This window comes from Rhincodon typus, chromosome 12, assembly GCF_021869965.1.
Source record: "Rhincodon typus isolate 14 chromosome 12, sRhiTyp1.1, whole genome shotgun sequence".
In the NCBI taxonomy this organism is placed as follows: domain Eukaryota; kingdom Metazoa; phylum Chordata; class Chondrichthyes; order Orectolobiformes; family Rhincodontidae; genus Rhincodon; species Rhincodon typus.
This window is the reverse complement of record NC_063343.1, coordinates 6,911,637-6,932,937: the sequence shown is the minus strand read 5'-3', so window position 1 is coordinate 6,932,937 and position 21,301 is coordinate 6,911,637. Positions and strand designations below refer to the sequence as shown.

The 21,301-nt window shown below is 45.2% G+C and overlaps 1 protein-coding gene across 1 annotated transcript in view; it reads left to right on the top strand.

Annotated features, from left to right (window-relative positions):
• The first annotated feature begins 436 nt into the window (after positions 1 to 436).
• The window catches only part of LOC109930356 (B-cell receptor CD22-like), an 80,615-nt gene continuing 59,750 nt past the window's right edge, over positions 437 to 21,301 (top strand). Inside the window, exons 1-2 of the mRNA XM_020529873.2 lie at positions 437 to 541; positions 11,686 to 11,789. Coding sequence (XP_020385462.2) covers positions 11,744 to 11,789 — 46 coding nt within the window. The 5' untranslated portion in view covers positions 437 to 541; positions 11,686 to 11,743. The remainder of the gene's footprint in view (positions 542 to 11,685; positions 11,790 to 21,301) is intronic.

The following is a 21,301-nucleotide window of genomic DNA, read 5'->3' as shown; positions in this document are numbered from 1 at the left end:
GGTTGACTCTTAACTGCCCTCTGGGGCAATTAGGGATGGGGCAATAAATGCTGCCTAGCCAGTGATGCCTACATCCCGTGAATGAATTTTAAAAAAAAAGTTATGACATTTCAAGTGCTCAGCCATATACATTACTGGCTATGGACCAGGAGATGAAAAGAGTAGATAGATTGGTGCAGACCAGATGGGCTGAAGGGACTCTCCTGTGCTGTCTGATTCTGTGACATACAATATGTTTTTGTTGTTATTGCTGTTTTGGGTACCTGTTACAGGCTGCAATTCAATTGCCATTGTTACATGCTTCCCTTAGTTGCTTTTCAAGTGAGGTTTATTTACATAAATACTTGTTTTTTTTCCGCTTCTGACTTGTGGGAAGTGTGTGTTGGTGTTGCTATGTCTTCTTTAACTTGGGTTCTTACTGTCCTCTGTCAGTGCAGCTGACTTCCCTTTTCATCCAGTTCTACCAGATTTCACTAGAAGACAGTGTGACCTGGTTGACTTAAGAGCGACGTTGTGTCAAGGAAGGTGGTTAAAGTAAATGGTAAGGACATGTTCATTTTTGCATTCAGATGAAGTCAGTAATAGTTGAGGCTGTGTAAAGCTTATAGTTAAATTGAATGAACATAATGTAGTCATATTTTTGTCATCAATAAATTTTAAGCAACAAATCTTTTACAATTACTGATACGATGCAGCAGCGGAATTTTTAAAAATAATTTAGAAAATATGACCTATTTGCATTAAAAATAAAATAAAGGCAGTTAACTCGATGACTAAGGTGTAAGATAATTGGCAAAATAATTAGAGAATGAACAGCAATATTCTCTGATCGAAAATGTACTGCCTGAAAAGGGTTGTTCAGATTCAATAATGAGTTTAAAACTTTAATGTCAATTTGAAGAATGTAAAATATAAGGGATATAGCGAATGAACTGTGGAATTGCTTGCTCCTTCTAAGATCCTGATGGGTTGAATATTCTGTAAACTGTGTTGGTCATTTTGGGTCTTCAGGTAGAAAATTTTTCCAAGGAGATTGTTTGAAAATCATTACAGAGATAATAGGAACTGCCGATGCTGGAGAATCTGAAATAACAAGGTGTAGAGCTGGATGAGCACAGCAGGCCAAGCAGCATCACACGAGCAGGAAGGCTGATTTTTCGGGCCGAGACCCTTCTTCAGAAATGGGGAGGGGAAGGGGATTCTGAAATAAATAGGGAGAGAGTGGGAGGCGGATAGAAGATGGATAGAGGAGAGGATAGGTGGAGAGGAGACAGACAGGTCAAAGAGGCGTGCATGGAGCCAGTAAAGGTGAGTGTAGGTGGGGAGTTAGGGAGGGGATAGGTCAGTCCAGGGAGGACGGACAGGTCAAGGGGACGGGATGAGGTTGGTAGGTAGGAGATGGGAGTGGGGCTTGAGGTGGGACGAGGGGATAGTTGGGAGGAAGGACAGGTTAGGGAGGTGGGGACTAGCTGAGCTGGTTTTGGGATGCGGTCGGGGGAGGGGAGATTTTGAAGCTTGTGAAGTCCACATTGATACCATTGGGCTGCAGGGTTCCCAAGCGGAATATGAGTTGCTGTTCCTGCAACTTTCGGGTGGCATCGTTGTGTCACTGCAGGAGGCCCAGGATGGACATGTCGTCTGAGGAATGGGAGGGGGAGTTGAAATGGTTCGCGACTGGGAGGTGCAGTTGTTTAGTGCAAACCGAGCGTAGGTGTTCCGCAAAGTGGTCCCCAAGCCTCCGCTTGGTTTCCCCGATGGAGAGGAGGCCACAATGGGAACAGCGGATGCAGTATACCACATTGGCAGATGTGCAGGTGAACATCTGCTTGATGTGGAAGGTCTTCTTAGGGCCTGGGATGGGGGTGAGGGAGGAGGTATGGGGGCAGGTGTAGCACTTCCTGCGGTTGCATGGAAAAGTGCCGGGTGTGGTGGGGCTGGAGGGGAGTGTGGAGCGGACAAGGGAGTCACGGAGAGAGTGGTCCCTCCGGAAAGCAGATAAGGGTGGGGAGGGAAAACTGTCTTTGGTGGTGGGGTCAGATTGCAGATGGCGGAAATGTCGGAGGATGATGTGTTGGATTCAGAGGTTGGTGGGGTGGTACATGAGGACGAGGGGGATTCTGTTTTGGTTGTTATTGCGGGTAGGGGGTGTGAGGGATGAATTGCGGGAAATGTGGGAGACACGGTCGAGGGCATTTTCGACTACTGTGGAGGGGAAGTTGCGGTCCTTGAAAAAAGAGGACATCTGGGATGTCTGGGAGTGGAATGCCTCATCTCGGGAGCAGATGTGGCGGAGGCAAAGGAATTGGGAAAAGGGGATGGCCTTTTTGCAGGAAGGTGGGTGAGAGGAGGTGTATTCTAGGTAGTTATGGGAGTCGGTAGGTTTGAAATGGATATCGGTTTCCAGGTGGATGCCAGAGATGGAGACAGAGAGGTCTAGGAAGGAGGGAGAGGTATCAGAGATGGCCCAGGTGAACTTAAGGTTGGGGTGGAAGGTGTTAGTGAAGTGGATGAACTGTTCGAGCTCCTCGTGGGAGCACGAGGCGGCGTCGATACAGTCATCAATGTAACGGAGGAAGAGGTGGGGGATAGAGCCAGTGTAGCTTTGGAAGAGGGATTGTTGACGTATCCTACAAAGAAGCAGGCATAGCTTGGGCTCATGCGGGTACCCATGGCCACCCACTTTGTCTGTAGGAAGTGGGAGGAATTGAAAGAGAAGTTGTTGAGGGAGACGACGAGTTTGGCTAAGCGGATGAGGATGTCAGTGGAGGGGGACTGGTCGGGCCTGCGGGACAGGAAGAAGCAGAGGGCCTTTTGGACATCTGCATGGGGAATGCAGGTGTATAGGGACTGGACGTCCATGGTAAAGATGAGGTGTTGGGGACCGGGGAATTGGAAGTACTGGAGGAGGTGGAGAGTGTGGGTGGTGTCACGGACATAGGTAGGGAGTTCCTAGACCAAAGGGGAGAAAATGGAGTCAAGATTTGTGAGGGAAACAATTTTGGAAGGGCTTTTAGAGATAGAGACAGACAGCCATTGTGAAAGATGCCAGGGGCAGGCAAATGAAGAAAAGTGTCCATTCTGCCAACTACAGCTGGAGGTCTCCTGCGAGCTTTATCAACACTGAGCTGCAACCACTTCAACCAAAACATTTATCTGCTCTATTTTCCATCAAACACTCATTGGATTGGAAATTGCTGGAGATCACATATTTTTTTTTTGTTTTCAGTATAGATTCCAGCATCTGCAGTAATTTGCTCCCAATCATTGAACTGGGCTGAGCCCGTCACCATTCATCAAATTTGTGAGCATGAATAGAATTGTCTCATGTCATCTGTCCACTATGGGCCATGGTTTTGGGCTCCTGAGCTCCATTGGAACCTGGAATCCTTATAGCACAGTCTGTGCTGCTGACCACTTGTGCAACCCAGAACATAATTCTGGGATATGTAAGCCGATGGTATGAGAAGATTCTGGATAATGTGATACACTTTTCACAAACTTGTTCCATGTACACTCACTGGACATTGTGTAGTCTTTCTTAGCTGAGCAGGCATTAATTAGCATTAACGTTTACCACCCAGTGCTATACAAAGGTCTATTCTTCAGTGGTAATGATGTAATAGTTAAATCACTGGATTAGTCATCCAGAAACTGTGGTTGATATTCTAGGGACATGGGTTTTTTTCTCTCACAGCATGGTGCGTGAAGAGGTGGTGGAAGCTGGTACAAGGCTGCTGATAAAATTTAATACCTATTAACAAATTTGCAATATTAGTCTACATCCTCTAATGGTGTGTTGAAACTACTCCTGATACTTGTCAGCCATCCATCAGGTTCATTAATGGCCTTAAGGGAAGGGAATCTGCTGTCCTTAATTTGTTTAGCCTCCATTTGGATGCAAATGGAGGAGACATTGGTGTAATGGTAGTGTTATCAGGCTAGTAATCAGGAACATCTGGTGACATGGGTTCCATGGCAGAGGGTGAAATTTGAAATTAATCAAATGTCTGGTATTTAAAAAGTTGGTTTTACAGAATGGAAACAGATCCTTTGGTCTAACTTGTCCATGCCAACCAAATATTCTAAATTAATTTTGGCCCATATCCCTCTAAATGATTCCTATTCAGGCACCCATCCAGATGTGTTTTAAATGTTGTAATTGTACCAGCCTCCACCACCTCCTCACACCATCCTTTGCATGAAAAAGGTTACCCTTTAGGCCCCTTTTAAATCTTTACCCTCTCACCTCTTATGGCAACTCTGTAACCACTTCTGTTTGTTCTAAAATCCCATCTGGTTTACTAACACCCTTTAGGAAAGTAAATCCTCACCCAGTGTGGCCTATATGTGACTTCAGACCCACAACAAGGTGGTCGATCCTTAAATGCCCTCTGTGCAATTAGGGTTGGGCAACAAATGTTGGCCTAGCCTGTAGCAGCCCCATCCCATAAATGAACAAAACCAAAATCATCTGTAGTAATGCGGTTAACTCTTAATTGCCCTCTGAAATGCCCCTAGCAAGCCCCTGTGTACACCAGCAATTAGGAATGGGCAAGAAATGCCCACTTTGCCAGTCAGGCTCACAACCCAGCAAGGGAGAAATAAATCCATTCTGCGACAGAGGTGTTTTTGTTTTACCTTTGCTGTAGCAAGTACTGTGGCTTACGGTTTTCAGAAGGCTTTGAGGCAAGTTGCAGCATGCGTTGAGGAGGAGCAAAGAGACTATTTCTCTAAGTGTGTATGCTGCATGTGGGTCATGGGTTGTATGCCTCTGGCTCTGTAGCATAGCTCAGAAATAGAGCTGAGCAGGTACAGACAGGAAGCTCTGCAAAGGTAGAGAGGAAGATGAGTGAGGGTAAATGCTGACCACAGAAGGATCAACATGGCATAGGAGTTTTGAGGGAGCACTTCACACATTTTCAACCTCCCCCCACCAAAGCAACCCCACTCTCCAGCCAGGAGCAATGCCCAATGCAACACAGATTCAACTAGGTGGTAATAGCAGGTTGTACAGGGGCTGGAGTCTCACACCAGAGAAAGCATTATACTGCCAGTGGTCATCAAAGTCACAGTGGCAAGGAACTGGAAGCAGCAGACATATTGAGTAACTCCACCAACTACAATGCTTTGGGAAGGAAACTAGATCCGTCTATACAGGCAGATCCGAATAGGTGAAGGGTGAAGCTGGGTGAGATACCACATGGCTTTGTCAGGACAGTGGGTTTCCCAAACATGCCAGGCATGATAAACTGCTGACAAAAAGCTCTGTAGGCTAATTTCCATCCTCTGAATGGAGGGCTGTAGGAACTGCAAGGGCTACCATTTTATCTTTGCGGAATGGTATGTGACCGCAGGTGGCACAACATGGCAAACTGTTGGCAACCACCACAAGGTTTCTATATGCAGCCAGTCTCCCGTGCCAGAAAGGGTTGCTGCTTGGAGGCAGGGACACCTCACGTGGACCTCATTGAGGACATTCCTGCACTCGCATTCCCTCACTCCTCCCCTACCATCCACCCATACACCGACAACACGTGTAAAGGGCATGGAGATCCAAGGAACTGTGGATGCCTGGGCAGCTTTCCAGTGTGCACTGGGCAGGATGTACAGGTTGGCTGTGCCCACCAGAATATTGCCAAACTAAGGTCGCTTCTATTGCCTCCAAGAGCATAAAAGGCACCTTGTGATAAGCAGTAGGTGAACGAAGCAAATGAGGAAGCGATATGCATCCTGGATCTTTCCATCTCGGTGAGACTGTCCAACAACGTGCACAAAGTCTTTTTCCCCAGGGTAGGGAAGTCCAAAGCAAGAGGGCATAACTTTAAATTGAGAGGGGAAAGATTTAAAAGTGACTTAAGGGGCAACTTTTTCACGCAGAGGGAGGTGCGTGTATGGAATGAGCTGCCAGATGAAGTGATGGGGGCTGGTACAATTACAACATTTAAAAGGAATCCTGATAGGTTTATGAATAGGAGGGGTTTAAAGGGATATGGGCCAAATGATGGGAAATGGGATTAGGTCAGATTGGGATGTTTGGTCAGCATGGATGAGTTGGACAAAGATTCTGTTTCTGTGTTGTATGACTCTGTCATGCATAAGTTAGTCGATACATTTGCCTATGTTACAGGACTACAGCCATTCATAACAATGTATTGATTGTTAATTTCTTGAGTGATCAGAGGGATGCTGCTTGGCCTGCTGTGTTCATCCAGCCCTGCACCTTGTTGTCTCGGATTCTCCAGCATCTGCAGTTCCTACTATCTCAGACACGACATATCTAAGCTTTTGTTCTTAAAAAGATTTAGCTGACATCATCTTGGAGAATATGTGAATAAAAAAAAACTGATTCTGGTACAATAGCAATATTTAAAAGGCATCTGGATGGATACATGAATAGGAAGGGTTTAGAGGGATATGGGCCAAATGCTAACAAATGGGACTGGATTAATTAGGATATCTGGTCAGCATGGATGAGTTGGACCAAAGGGTCTGTTTCCATGCTGTACAACTCTGTGACTGGAGGCATTTCTTCCTTTCAGGGAACATCCCTTCACCACCATTGATCATTCCCACCTTAACAGCCATGATCATACAATCTCCACTGTGTGGAAGCAGACTATTCAACCCATTGAATCCACACGATCTCTGTAACCCTGCATTTCCCTTGGCTAATCCATCTAGTCTACACATCCCTGGACACTACGGGCAATTTAGCATGGCCAATCCACCTAACCTTCATATCTCTGAACTGTGGGAGGAAATCAGAGCACCCACAGGAAATCCACACAGATACAAATGTGCAAACTCTGAACAAACAGTTGCCCAAGGCTAGAATTGAACCCAGGTCCCTGGTGCTGTGAGGCAGCAATGGTAACCACTGAGCTACCATGCCACCCATATGTAAAACCACATTGTAATAACCCCTTAAGGAGATTCTGCAATTTAAATAAAAAGTTATTAGCATCTTTGTCCAACAACATATCCAATTATACAAATACACTGCAGGCATTGACCCTCATGCATGATCTGATCTCCTGTCTTGCTGGTGCAGATGGCCTTGAGATGCTCTCCACCAGCTCAGGATCGGACAAGCGTCCTTTCCTTGTCCCACAGACCCTTTTGCCCAGCTCCAACGCTCTCCCTCCACCTGGACCCCTCCCTCCGACCTTTTATCTGCACTCGATCTGTTCATTGAGAACCGTTGACGTGTCATTGGTCGCCTCAATTTCACTGCCCCCCTCACACAATCCAACCTATCTCCCTCTGAACTGACTGCACTCCGTGCGCTCATTTCCAACCCTGACTTTGTTATTAAGCCTGCCAATAAGGGTGGTGCTGTTGTAGTCTGGCGTACTGACGTCTACCTTTGCAGAGGCTGAGCGCCAGCTCTCAGATACCTCCTCCTACCTTCCCCTTGACCATGATCCTACCGTGGCTCATCAAGCCATTGTGTCAATGACAGTCATGGACCACATTTCATCTGGCAATCACTGCCCCCCCACCGCGCCCCCCACCCCGACCCCCAACTGCCTCCAAGCTAATAGTCCCCCAACCCCGCACAGCTCGTTCTACCTCCTCCCAAAAATCCACACACAGGACTGTCCAGGCAGACCCATTGTTTCAGCCTGATCCTGCCCCACAGAACTCATCTCTTCCTACCTTGAATCGGTTTTCTACCCCCACGCCGGTCTAGTCAGTGCTCACGTACATCTGTGCTCTCTCTGACGCTTTACGCCAGCTTGGGAACTTCCAGTTTGTAGGTTCCAGCTGCCTCCTCTTTACCATGGGCGTGCAATCCCTTTACACTTCCATTCCCCACCAGGATGGTCTCAGGGCTCTCCGCTTCTTCCTGGAGCAAAGACCTGAACCGCCCCCACCCACCACCACCCTCCTCCGCTTGGCTGAGCTCGTCCTCACCCTCAACAACTTCGCTTTTAACTCCTCTTATTTTCTTCAGGTCAGAGGAGTGGCCATGGGTACCTGCATGGGCCCTAGTTATGCCTGCCTCAGGGGTACATGGGAAATTTAACATGGTCAATCTACCTAACCTGCATATCTTTGAACTGTGGGAGGAAATCAGAGCACCCAGAGGAAGTCTGTGGTACGTGGGTGTACGTGGAACATTCCTTATTCCAGTCCTATTCTGGCCACCACCCACAACTCTTTCTCCGGTATACTGATGATATCATCGATGCTGCTTCCTTCTCTCGACCGGAATTAGAAATGTTCATTGATTTTGCTTCCAATTTCCACCCTGCCCTCACTTTCACCTGGTCTATCTCTGACTCCTCCCTTCCTCGACATCTCTGTTTCCATTTCTGGGGATAGACTGGCCACTAATATCCATTACAAACCCACTGACTCCCAGTTACCTGGACCATACATCCTTACACCCCACTTCCTGTAAAGACTCCATCCCATTCTCTCAGTTCCTCCATCTCCGTCGCATATGTTCAGATGAGGGCAACTTTGACAAGGAAGACTCCGAAATGTCCACCTTCTTCCTTAACCGAGGATTCCCCAGCACCTTCGTCGACAGGGTCCTCAACCGGCCCGACCCATCTCCCGCACTTCCGCCCTCACCCCTTCTCTTCTCTCCTGCAACAGCAATAGGGGTCCCCTAGTCCTTACCTACCATCCCACCAGCATCCACATCCAGAAGATCATCTGACGCCATTTCCACCACCTCCAGCGAGATGCCACCACCAGACACATATTCCCCTCCCCTCCCTTGTCCACTTTCTGCAGGGACTTTTCCATCCGGGACACCCTGGTCCACGCTTCCTTCACCGCAAACACTCCCCCACAGCCCCACGGCACCTTCCCCTGCAACTGGTGAAGGTGTAACATCTGCTTATTTACTTCCTCCCTCCCCAGGATCCAAGGGCCCAAACATACCTTCCAGGTGAAGCAGCACTTCACCTGCACTTCCCAGAATCTAATCTAACTGCATTTGCTGCTCACAATGTGGTATCCTCTACCTCGGGGAAACAAAAAGTAGACTGGGTGACTACTTCACAAAGCATCTACATTCTGCTCGCAAAAAAGACCCTGAGCTTCCTGTTGCCTGCCACTTTAACGCACCACCCTATTCCCTGGCCAACATTTCTGTCTCTGACTTGCTGCAGTGTTCCAGCGAAGCTTAACGCAAGCTGGAAGAACAGCACATCATTTTCCGCCTGGGGACCCTGGAGCCTTCCAGACTCAATGTTGAGTTCAATAATTTTAGGGCCTGAACTCTCCCATGTCCCAGCCCCTACCCCACACACCAGGTCTTGTAATCACATAGTCTGCTATTAGGCACTACCTATTGTTAGCCACTTACAATCTCCATTAACAGCCTTTCACCCTCCTAGACAGATCTACTCCTTTGTCTGTCCAACTGCTCTTCTCTCTCTTTGGGCTCCATCCCCACGTATCATTTACTCCTTAGCCCCACCCCCCACCCCATCTTCTGCATATAAACCGACAGTTCTGAGGTAGGGTCACACCAGACCCGAAACGTTAACTCTGGTTTCTCTTCACAGAGGCTGACAGAACTGCTGAGCTTTTCTAGCAACTTCTGTTTTTTTAGCTCAGGATCGGAGTCTGCCATCTGGGATGCCTGCTGAGAAGCAACAATATGGTGCCAATGGTAGGGGCACATATGCTGGCATCCCAAGACAGAACAGTGAGTCTCAACTGCATCTAGCCACTGCCACTCACACTCAAGATCATACTTACCAACTTTGTCAACCTGAGTAGAGCACAGGTTTCCTGACTACAATGACAGCTTCCTTTGGGCCATGAGATCCACAGCCATGATGAAAGTGCACTGAGCTTCAGACAATGGCCTTGTGGTATTATCACTGGACTACTAAATTTTTTTTGATTCTTTCATGGGATGAGGGTGTCGCTGACTGGGCAGCATTTATTGTCCATCCCTAATTGCCCAGAGGGCAGTTAAGAGTCAACCGCATTGCTGTGGGTCTGGAGTCATATGTAGGCCAGACCGCGTAAGGATGGCAGTTTCCTTCCCTGAAGGACATTAGTGAACCAGATGAGTTTTTAATGACAATCGACAATGGATTCATGGTCATCATTAGACTGTTAATTCCAAAAGTATATTTTTTTTTTATTGAATTCAAACTCCATCATCTGCCATGACAGGATTTGAACCTGGATCCCCAGGGTGGTATCTGGGTCTCTGGATTAACAGTCCAGCGATAATACCACTAGGCCCTTGCCTCCCTCAGAATCCCAGGTAACGTGCCGGGGACACAGGTACAAATCCTGCCATGGCAGATGGTGAGATTTGAATTCGGTAAAAAATGAAATCTGGGATTAAGAGTCCCAGTGATGACTGTGAAACTGTTGCTGATTGTCAGGAAAAGCCCATCTGGTTTACTAATGACTTTTAAGGAGGGAAATCTGTCATCCTTACCCAGTCTGGCTCACATGTGACTTCAGGCCAACAGTCATGTGGTTGACTCTTAACAATGGGCAATAAATTCTGGCCTGGTCAGTGATGTCCACATCCTGTGTATGAGTTAAAATAAACACACTTTGATGGCAGCTTTCACAGCAGCGCTCAGACAAATGGATGAGTCCAATTTGTGCTGCAGTGGGAGGTGAAATGGTGACCACTAACCATTGTATTTCAACTGGGCCCACAAGTACAACTCTGGAGTTGGCCATCATACCCGATGGAAGGATATGCTCCAAGCTTTATGCAATGCCCTGCGCCACAGCTTTGACAGTAAAAGGAAGCTGTCTGGCATACCGAGTGTTCATCCTCACTCGTGCTTTACTAGCATAATTGATTATATGAACACACTGCTACGGAAGAGCAGACATTGCTCTCCAGGCATGATTGAGTCTCCCTCACTCCCCCTCCAGATCATAGAGTCATATAGCATGGAAACAGATGCTTCAGTCCAACCAGGCCATAATCCCAAACTAAACTAGTCCAACCTGCCTGCACTTAGCCCATATCCCGCCAAACATTTCTTACTCTGCCACATTTGTTTGAGTAAAAACTTGGAGACTTCAGTCCATGACCTCCCACCTCCTGAGCATCTGGCAGCCTTTATTCCATCATCTCCAATATTTCTCTGATCAATTTATGAAAGGGTATGAAGACTTTGTTTTTTAAGAAATACATCACTTCTTGCACACCTCAGTGAAATTTCCTCCTGGATTGCTCCCAGCAGGGTCCAGAAATAAATTCTTTCCTGGGGACGTTTTTTTTTTAAACCTGAATAATTTGATTGCAGAGGTTTTAGATTTAGATTTAGATTTATACTTTATTGTTCTGAGCATTCAAGTGCAAAAATACAGGAGTACAGTGAAATATATATAATGTCGTCACACAGGATGCCATCTTAAGTACCAAGGTACCCAGGTACAAAAAGCTTAGGTAAAAAGTGGAAAGAGAAGTAGAATTAAAAAGTCAAGCATTACTTTACAGAATAAGTAGAAAAATAAAGAAATAAGGCAATAGTCAACATTGAAGTCTTTCTTAATTACAGTAGCTACTGAGATACTGTAACAATCTGAATGAGGTGGTAAACATAGACGAAAGTCCACAAGTACAATGAGAGTCCAGTCCTTGTTCTGATAGATGTAGCAGTTCACTCAGCATCCAATATTAAGCCAGTTGTAAATCATCTCTTTGTTCATTGTCATCCCTTGTCTATTGTGCAGGTGTCAATGAGTCTGATTGTCCCCGTCTGATTGTCCCATCGAGGGTGAGATCTGCACCATGAACACATCACACTGGACCCTGGCATTTATATGTCTCATCCAGGGTGAGCATCCAATTCCACTCAAAATTATATCAAAAGATTAATTTGTATTTCCTTTTGTTTTCCAGTCTTTTTCCTCCCTGTCTTCTGATGAACGTTTTAACAACATGATAACTTACTGACGTGATGTAACTTATGGGTGGCATCGTAGCTCAGTGGTTAGCTCTGCTGCCTCACAACACTAGGGACTCAGGTTCAATTCCAACCCTTGGGCAACTGTCTGTGTGAAGTTTGCACATTCTCCCTGTGCCTGCATGGGTTTGCTCCAGTTTCCTCCCACTGTGCAAAGATGAGCAAGCTAGCTGGATTGGCTATGCTTATGATGTGCAGGTTAGACAGATTGGCCGTAGGATATGCAGAGTCCCAGGGATAGGGTAGGAGGTAGGTCAGGGTGGAATGCTGTTCAGAGGGTTGGTGTGGACTTGATGGGCCAATTGGCCTGATTCCACACAGTAGGGATTGAATAATCCAGTCTATCCCAAATAAGAATATATTTAAATTGTTCTGGCTCATTTATTAATGTAATAGCCTCTTTGAACCTCTTCTTTTGAAAGACATAACAGGCTATTTTTTGAACTTTTCCTTTCAATGTTTCTTTTTTTTGTCTCTCTTTCTTTATCTCATTCTTTTTCCCTCCATTTACTTCTCCATCTAAATCTGAGTTGACACATTTCATCTGTGTTTTCCAATTCAATCTCAATGCACAAAGCCAACTGGGCTGACAGTCTACTGGTCCCATCACATTTTTTTTTTCTCTAGAGTGAGCAAGAATCATTTTGTAGGAGTAAATTACTGCAGAGGCTGGAATCTGACCTGAAAACAAAAAATGCTGGAGATCACAGCAGGTCAGGCAGCATCCATGGAGAGAGAGCAAGCTAGCGTTTCAAGTTTAGATGACTCTTCATCAGAGCTGACGTGAAGTGTGGAGAGAGCAGGATTTATGCAATAGTTGGGGGGAGAGTGAGTTGGAGTGCTAGGGGAGAAAGGATGTTGATAGTTCAGATTAAGTGATCGGAAAGTGAGAATAGCAGAACAATGGTGTGTCTAACTGTCAAAGTGGAAAGGAATACACAGTCCCACTGGAGTCGGGGGGAACAGGGGAGAGACAGTGACAGAGAATGTAACAAGTAAAAACTGAAAGAAAGAGAAGGAATGGATTCACAGTTTGAAGGCGTTGAACTCAATATTGAGACCAGAAAGTCGTAAATTTTGTGTCTTCTTGTCAGCAGATCACACTTATTTAAGAGAATGTAGTTCACAGCGTTCAATAATAAAACTGCCTGGAAATTATCACAAGATTCTGATTTAACTTTGCATTTCATGTCCTGTTATTGGTTGAGACTTCCAGAACTTTTGAGGACAAAAGTCTTTGAGCTGTAAGTGTGCAGGAAATGTTTAACTGATGACACAAGTTTCAAATATTGCACCATCATAGTTTTGACTGTAACATTTTGTGGATGACACCAAAGAGTTGACAGGCTAATTGACAAGTGGAGTTGAATGTGGGAATTCTAAGATCAGCGCTTTGTATCTGAGGAAACAAAATAGGGCATTTAAATGATGAGAGTTCGTGAAGTTTGGAGGAGCAAAGGGATTTCGGCACATGTCTACAAACGCAGTGCACAGGAATGTCAATAAGGTGGATGCAAATTTAACAAAATGAGATGGCAATTAGGGCAGTGGTATGCTCCTCTTGCTAGATGTGGGAGATCAGAGAACACTCTAGTGTATCTGACGACTATGTCTGCGGGAAGTGTGACCGGCGCAGCTCCTCACAGATGCGTCATTTGGTTGGAGTGGCGGTCAGACACACTGAGGAGCATACCGGGAGGAGTGGGGTTCAGAGAGTGCAATAGATACTTGTTACAGGAAGGTGGTCACACTGCAGGTTCAGATGGATGACCGTCAGGAGAAGCAGGCAGGTAGTGCAGGAGTCTCTAATGGCTACTCCTCTCTCTAACAGCTATACAGTTTTGGATACTGTTGTGGGGAGGAAGGATAGCCTCTCAGGGGAGCAGAACAGCAGCAGCCAGGCCTGCGACACCACAATTGGCTCTGCAGTAGAGCAAGGGTGAGCAAAGTTCCTGTGAGCACTAATGGCAGGGGACTTACTAGTCTGGGACACAGAAAGGCATTTCTGAGGCCACATTCGAAACTCCAGGATGGTGTATTGCCTCCTTGGTGCTAGGGTCGAGAACACCTCTGAGCAGTTGCATAAAGCAAGGAGAGATGATGACCTAGTGGTATTATCGCTGGACTATTAATCCAGAGGCCCAGATAATGTTCTGAGGACCCAGGTTCAAATCCTGCCTTGGCAGATGGTGGAATTTGAATTCAATAAAAATATCTGGAATTGGGAATCTAATGATGACCATGAATCCATTGCCAATTGTTGGTAAAACCAATCTGGTTCACTAATGCCCTTTAGGGAAGGAAACTGCCATCCTTACCTGGTCTGGCCTACGTGTGACTCCAGACCCACAGCAATGTGGTTGACTCTTAACTGCCCTCTGAAACAATTAGGGATGTGCAATAATCACTGCCTAGCCAGCGATGCCTTCATCCCGTGAATGAATTAATAATAAAAAGCCCCCTTAAGGGGGGAGGGTGAGCAGCCAGAGGACATTGTCCATATTGGTATGAACAACATAGGTAGGAAAAGGGATGAGGCCCTGAAGAGTGAGTAGAGGGAGTTAGTCAGAAGGGTGTCAAGGGTAGTAATTTCTGAACTACTTACAGTGCATGGCCTGAGAGCTGGTGCACGTGGCAGGGATTCAGACTCTTGGATCATTGAGATCTCTTCTGGGATAGAGGTAACCTGTACAAGAGGGATGGGTTGCACCTGAACTGGAGGGGGACCAATATCCTGGGCAGGGAGATTTGCTAGAGCCATTCAGGAGGGTTTAAACTAGTCTGGCAGTGGGGAGACAAAAGAGGAAGTTGAGGACTGTACAGAAGTTAATGAGAGCAAGTTAAATAGTAAAGGCAGTGTTGGTAACCTTAGTACTAGACAGGGCAGGCAAGAGCACGACAGGAAACAACAGAAATCTGGGTTAAACGGCAGTTATTTCAATGCAAATGGTATGACAGGGAAGGCAAATGAACACAGGACATGGACAGGAACATGGGACTGGGTTATATCGCTGAGGGAGAGATAGGACAGGCAGATTAATGTTTCAGGGTACAGGTGCTTTAGGAAGGATAGAAGGGGAGGCAGGAGAGGAGGGGAACTTGAATTTTTGATAAGGGGGAGCATCATGGCAGTACTGAGAGAGGACATCCTTGACAGTTTGTCCACTGAGTCTGTATGGGTAGAACTGAGAAATAAAAAAGTGGAGATGTCTTTGATAGCATTATGCTATAAGTGCCCCAATAGTCAGCGGAAGGTTGAGGAGCAAGTAGGTAGGGAGATTGCAGATAGCTGCTAGAATAATAGAGTTGTAATAGCAGGGGATTTTAACTTCCCTAATATCGACTGGGACTGCCATAATGTTAAGGGCTTAGGTGGAATGCCATCTGTTAAATGTGTTCAGGAAGAATTTCTCGTACAGTATATAAATGGCCCTGTTAGAGAAGGGGCATAACCTGGCCTCCTCTTGAGAAGGTAAGGCAGAGAAAGTGACGGAAGTGTTAGTGTGGGAGCACTTTGGGACCAGTGACCATAATTTCATTAGTTTTAATTTTTGCTATGGAAAAGGATAGGTCTGGTCCACTAGTTAAATACCAAATTGGGGCAAGGCCATTTTTGATGGTCTTAGACAGGAACTGTCATAAGTTGATTGGGGGAGGCTGTTAGCAGGCAAAAGGAAGTCTGGTAAATGGGAAACTTTCAAAAGTGAGATAATGAGGATTCATGGCCCACATATTCCTGTTGGAGTGAAGGGAAAGGCTGGTGGGAGTGGAGAACCCTGGATGACAAGAGTTATTGAGGCCTTGGTCAAGAAAAAGAAGGAGGCATGTGACATGTGTAGGCAGCTGGGATCAAGTGAATTCCTTGAGGAGTGTAGAGGGTGTCAGAGTGCACTTAGAGAGAAATGAGGAGGGCTAAAAGGGGACACGAGATGGCTTTGGCAGATAAGGTAAAAGAAAATCCAAAGGGATTCTACAAGTACATGGAGGTCAAAAGAGTAACTAGAGAGAGAAGACGGCCTCTTAAAGATTAACAAGGTTCATATGTGGAGCCACAAGAAATGGGTGAGATCCTAAATGAATATTTCTCATCAGTATCTACCTTGGAGAAAGGCATGGATGCTAGGGAACTTGGATAAATAATTAGTGATGTCTTGAAGGGAGTCCACATTACAGAAGAGGAAATGTTGGAAGTCTTAAAAATGTATTAAGGTAGATAAATCCCCTAGACCTGATGAAGTACATCCCAGGACTTTGTGAGAGGCTAGGGAGGAAACTGTGCAGCCCCTAGCCGAGATATTTGTATCATCGACAGCCACGGGTAAAGTACTCAAAGGTTAGAGGGTGGCTAATGTTGTGTCATTATTTAAGAAAGGCTACAGGGAAATGCTTGGGAACTACAGACTGGTAAGCCTAATGTCTGTGGCAGGTAAGTTGTTAGAAGGAATTCTGAGAGATAGGAATTTGGAGAAGAAAGATCTCATTTGGGACAGTCAGCATGTGTTGTGTCTACATGGACTTTAGCAAGGCCTATGACAAGGTACATCATACTTGGTTGTTCAGTAAGGTTAAATCTCATGGGACCCAGGGAGAGCTGGCCAATTGGATATAAAATTGGTTTGAAGGTAGAAGACAAAGTATGGTGGTAGAGGGTTGATTTTCAAACTGAAGGCCTATGACCAGGGGTGTGCTACAGAGATCAATGCTGGGTCCACTGTTATTCGTCATTTATATAAATGATTTGGATGAGAATTTAGGAAGCATGGTTAGTAAGTTTGTGGATGACACCAATGTTAGTGGTATAGTGGACAGTGAAGAATATTATCTGGGAATACAGTAAGATCTTAATGAACTGGGCTAGTGGACTGAGGAATGGCGGATGGTGTTTAATTTAGAAAAATACAAGGTATTGCATTTTGCTAGGTCAAACCAGGACAGGACTTACACAGTCAATGGTAGGGCCTGAGGGAGTATTATAGAACACTCCTATATCATGTGGCACAGTGACTCAGTGGTTAGCACTGCTACCTCACAGTTCCAGGGACCCAGGTTCAATTCCAACCCTCGTGTGACTGTCTGTGTGGAGTTTGCACATTCTTCCCATGTCTGTGTGGGTTTCCGCTGGGAGCCATGGTTTCCTCCCACAGTCCAAAGATGTGCCGGTTAGATGGATTGGCCATACTGTAGTGCCAGGGGTGTGTAAATTAGGTGGATTAGACATGGGCGATGCAGAGTTGTAGGGGGATGGGGTGGTGTGGACCTGTTGGGCTGAATGGCCTGTTCCCACACTTTAGGGATTCTACGATAATTGAGTAAAGGAGTTGAGATGTTTTGTTGCTGCTGTACAAGATGTTGGTGAGGCCACATTTGGAGAATTGCGTACAGTTCTGGTCACCCTACTATAGAAAAGATACTATTAAACACAAAAGAGTGCAGAAAAGTTTACTAGGTTGCTACCTGGAATGGAAAGTTTGAGTTATAAGGATAGGCTGGGGCTTTTTTACCTGGAGTATAGAAGTCTGAAGGATGACCTTATAGAGGTTTGCAAAATCATGAAAGGCACAGATAAGGTAGGTAGCTAACAGCTTTTCCCCATGGTAGGGGAGTCTAAAACTAGAGGGCGTACGTTTACAGTGAGAGGAGAGAGATACAAAAGGGTCCAGATGGGCAATTCTTTCACACAGAGGGTGGTGAGTGTCTGGAATGGGCTGCCTGGGGTAGAGGTGGATGTGAGTACAATTTTGCTATTTACGAAATATTTGGACAGGTACATGGATGGGATAGGTGTGGAGGGATATGGAGCAAATGTAGGCAAATGGGACTAGATTAGCTGTGAAAACTGGGTAACATGGGTTGAAGGGTCTGTAAACTTCTACGATTCTATGACACTAAATCTCAAGGGAGTTGAATATAAAAGTGATGCTTCAGTTGTTTCAGCTTCTTAGTCAGACCTCTACACTGACTATTATGTTCACGTCTGGACATCACACTTCAAGAAGGAGACATTAACCTCTCAATGGCTGCAGTTCAGAGCTTGATGTGTCAAATCACGAGTCATAGAGTGTGTGAGGGATTGTTTCTTAGACCAACATGTCATGGAGCCAGCCAGGGAACTGATTGCTTTAGGTTTGGTATTATGTAATGAAGAAGGATTGCAGTTAAGGACACTGTGATCACTTCTTCCAAGAATGTCCTGGAGTTTCAAATTCAGATTGAAAGAGTGAAGACAGAGTCATCACTTTGACCCTAGGGGTGAAAGGGCTGTCATATGAGGAGCAGCTGTATAGCTTGGGCTTGTACTTGCTGGAGTTCAGAAGAAGGAGGGGGGAATCTATTGAAGTATATAAAAATATAAAGGGTATTGACAAGGGAACAGATGTTCCCCTTATGTTCTCCCATGGGTGGCTCAGTGGTTAGCACTGCTGCCTCACAGCTCCAGGGACCCAGGTTTGATTCCACGCTCAGGCGACTGTGTGAAGTTTTCACATTCTCCCCGTGTTTGTGTGGGTGTGCTCCAGTTTCCTCCCACAGCCCAAAGATGTGCAGGTTAGATGGATCGGCCATGCTAAATTGCCCATAGAGAGCAGGGATGTGCAGGCTAGGTGGGTTAGCTATGGGAAATGCAGGGTTACGCAGAGGGATAGGATAAAGGAGCAGGTCTGGCTGAAATGCTCTTCGGAGATTTGGTGTAGACTCAATGGGCCGAATGGTCTGCATCCACACTGTAGGGATCCTATGACTTTTATGGGACAGTCCTGAACAAGATGTCAAAAATATAGAGTGAGTGAAGAAACTACTTCTCTCAGAGGGATGTGAATCTGTGGAACGCACAGCCCCAGACAGCAGTGGGGGCAGAATCAATCAACACATTCAAGAAAGAAATAGAAACATTTCTGACGAAGAGCGGGATAAAGGGCTATGGGGAGCTGGCAGGAAAGTAGAGTTGAGACCAGGATAAGAGCAGCCATGATCATGTTAAATGTTGGAGTTGGCTCAAAGGGCTGGTTGCCTATTCCTGCTCCTAATTCCGATGGTCCTATGTCTGTCCAGCTGCCAGAAGAGGGTTTGTATTCTGGTCATTGCAGGAGGTTGAAGTTGATATGATTAAGGTGTTTAAAGGCATCAAAGATTTTGATAGGTTAAATGCACATTAACCACATTTATTTTCTCTCCAGAATGAGGAAGAAAAAATTTGTGTCGTCTTGTCAGCAGACCACGCCCTTCTAAACAAAACATAGTTCATGGTGTTTGATTATAAAACTGAGTAAAGTTTATCACAAAATTCTGACTTTGTATCTAACTTTGCATTTAAAGATTATATAGAAAGCAATCTGATAACACTTCACTCTACCCGCCACCAGCCCTGTCTTCAATGTTACAAAGCATAGCATCAAGTAATCTATTTAGTCCTGTATCTAGCCATAACACGCTGATGTCCGAACCTCAAGCATATGTTTCCCTTTAGTGAAGCTCTACTGATCAAGCAGAAAATCTCCCTACGCAACATGTTTTCAAAGCAAAATAAATGTGTCAGTTTTGAATATGCAAATATTTCCTAGCTGTTCAATTGATGCAAACAGCCATACCTCTGTACTAAAGAAAGAGAAAGCCAGAATTCAAAGCTTCTATTTCAACAAGGAAAAACTGATCTGAGCTAGTGTTCACTTCACAGCAATGAGGCTGTGTGGTCTAAAAATGAAACTTTTGGAGGAGATTGGTCAACATCGTTATACAGGCTTAAAGGGCGCACAGGAGAATAGAGGCAGATAGTATGAGTAAGGTGCACAAATTGAGGACATAGAAAAGGGAGCAGACCAAGGAAGACTATGATGAAAATAATGGCAGGTTGAGAATTCATGAGATGACCTTCATGGAATAAGAGGGAATCTGAGCAAAGTGAAATTGAACCAAGCACTGACAGGAACTCTGGGACAAAACAATGGATGGCTTTTAAGAAGATGGTTGGAGTTTTGGGTAGACAATTTAGGATGGAGATGAGGAGACATTTCTTCACCCAATGAGTGTGAGCCTGTGGAATTCATTACCACAGGAAGTAGTTAATGTCAAAACTTTGAATCTATTCAAGAGGTGACTAGATATAGCACTTGGAGCGAATGGGATCAAAGGTTACGGGGAAAAAGCAGGATTAGGCTATAGAGTTGGATGATCAGCCATGATCATGAAGAATGATGAAGCAGACTCAAAGGACCGAATGGCCTCCTCTTGCTCCTATCTTCTATGTTTCTATGTATATTCCTACAAAGGAGAAATGTATTGAAAGCAAAGTCAGGATTTCTCACATGAGCGAGGGAGATGGAGAATATACATGAAACAACAAAGAGAGGGTGAATGTGCATGGCATGTGAATTCTACATGTAACAATGGCACCAAATACAATAACTTGAGCAGGTTAAGCGAAAAAGAAGGAAATAAGATATCTAAGATTGGATACAAGAAAAGAATGTCAATTAACATAACGGGAACTCAAAAATCAGCTACTGGCACGTAAATGGTAAGTGGTGGGATGGGTCTTTCATGGAGAAAGTGGGTTACATATACTTAGATGAGGGGATGCCGATAGCCAAAGGGCTTGTCCCAGATTTCACTACATGCCTACGTGTGGGAGAGATGCCAGAAGAGTACACACAAGATAAGTGGAAATAAATTTTTAATAACTACAGATCAATCAGTTTGCTTAAGTTTTGCAAACAATGATAAGAGAAGCATTGACCAAGCATCTGAGGAACAATGAATTGAAGAGAGAGACCATGGATTTGTAAGAGGCAGATTGTGCTTAAATTAATGGGACTTTTTGATAAAATAATAGAGAAGGTTGTTGGACAAAATGTAATGGTTTTGTGTATAGGGATTTTAAGAACTGTGTGACAATTGCATGTCATATTGTCAAAGAGTTATACAGCATGGAAACAGGCCCTTCGGTCCAACACATCCAGGCCAACCAGATATCCTAAATTCATCCAGTCACATTTGCCAGCATTTGGCCCATATCTCTCTAAACCCTTCCTATTCACGTACTCATCCAGATGCCTTTTAAATGTTGTAATTGTACCAGCCTCCACCACTTCCTCTGGCAGCTCATTCCATACATGCACCACTCTCTGCATGAAAATGTTGCCCCTTAGGTCCCTTTTAAATTTTTACTCTCACCTTAAACTTATACCTTCTAGTTTTAGACTTCCCAACCCTGGGAAAAGACCTTGGCTATTTACCCTATCCATGCCTGTCATAAACATCTGTAGGGTCACCCTTCAGCTCCTGATGCTCCAAGGAAAATAGCCCCAACCTACACAGCCTCTCCCTGTAGCTCAAATCCTCTAACTCTGGCAACATCCTTGTAAATCTTTTCTGAACCCTTTCAAGTTTCA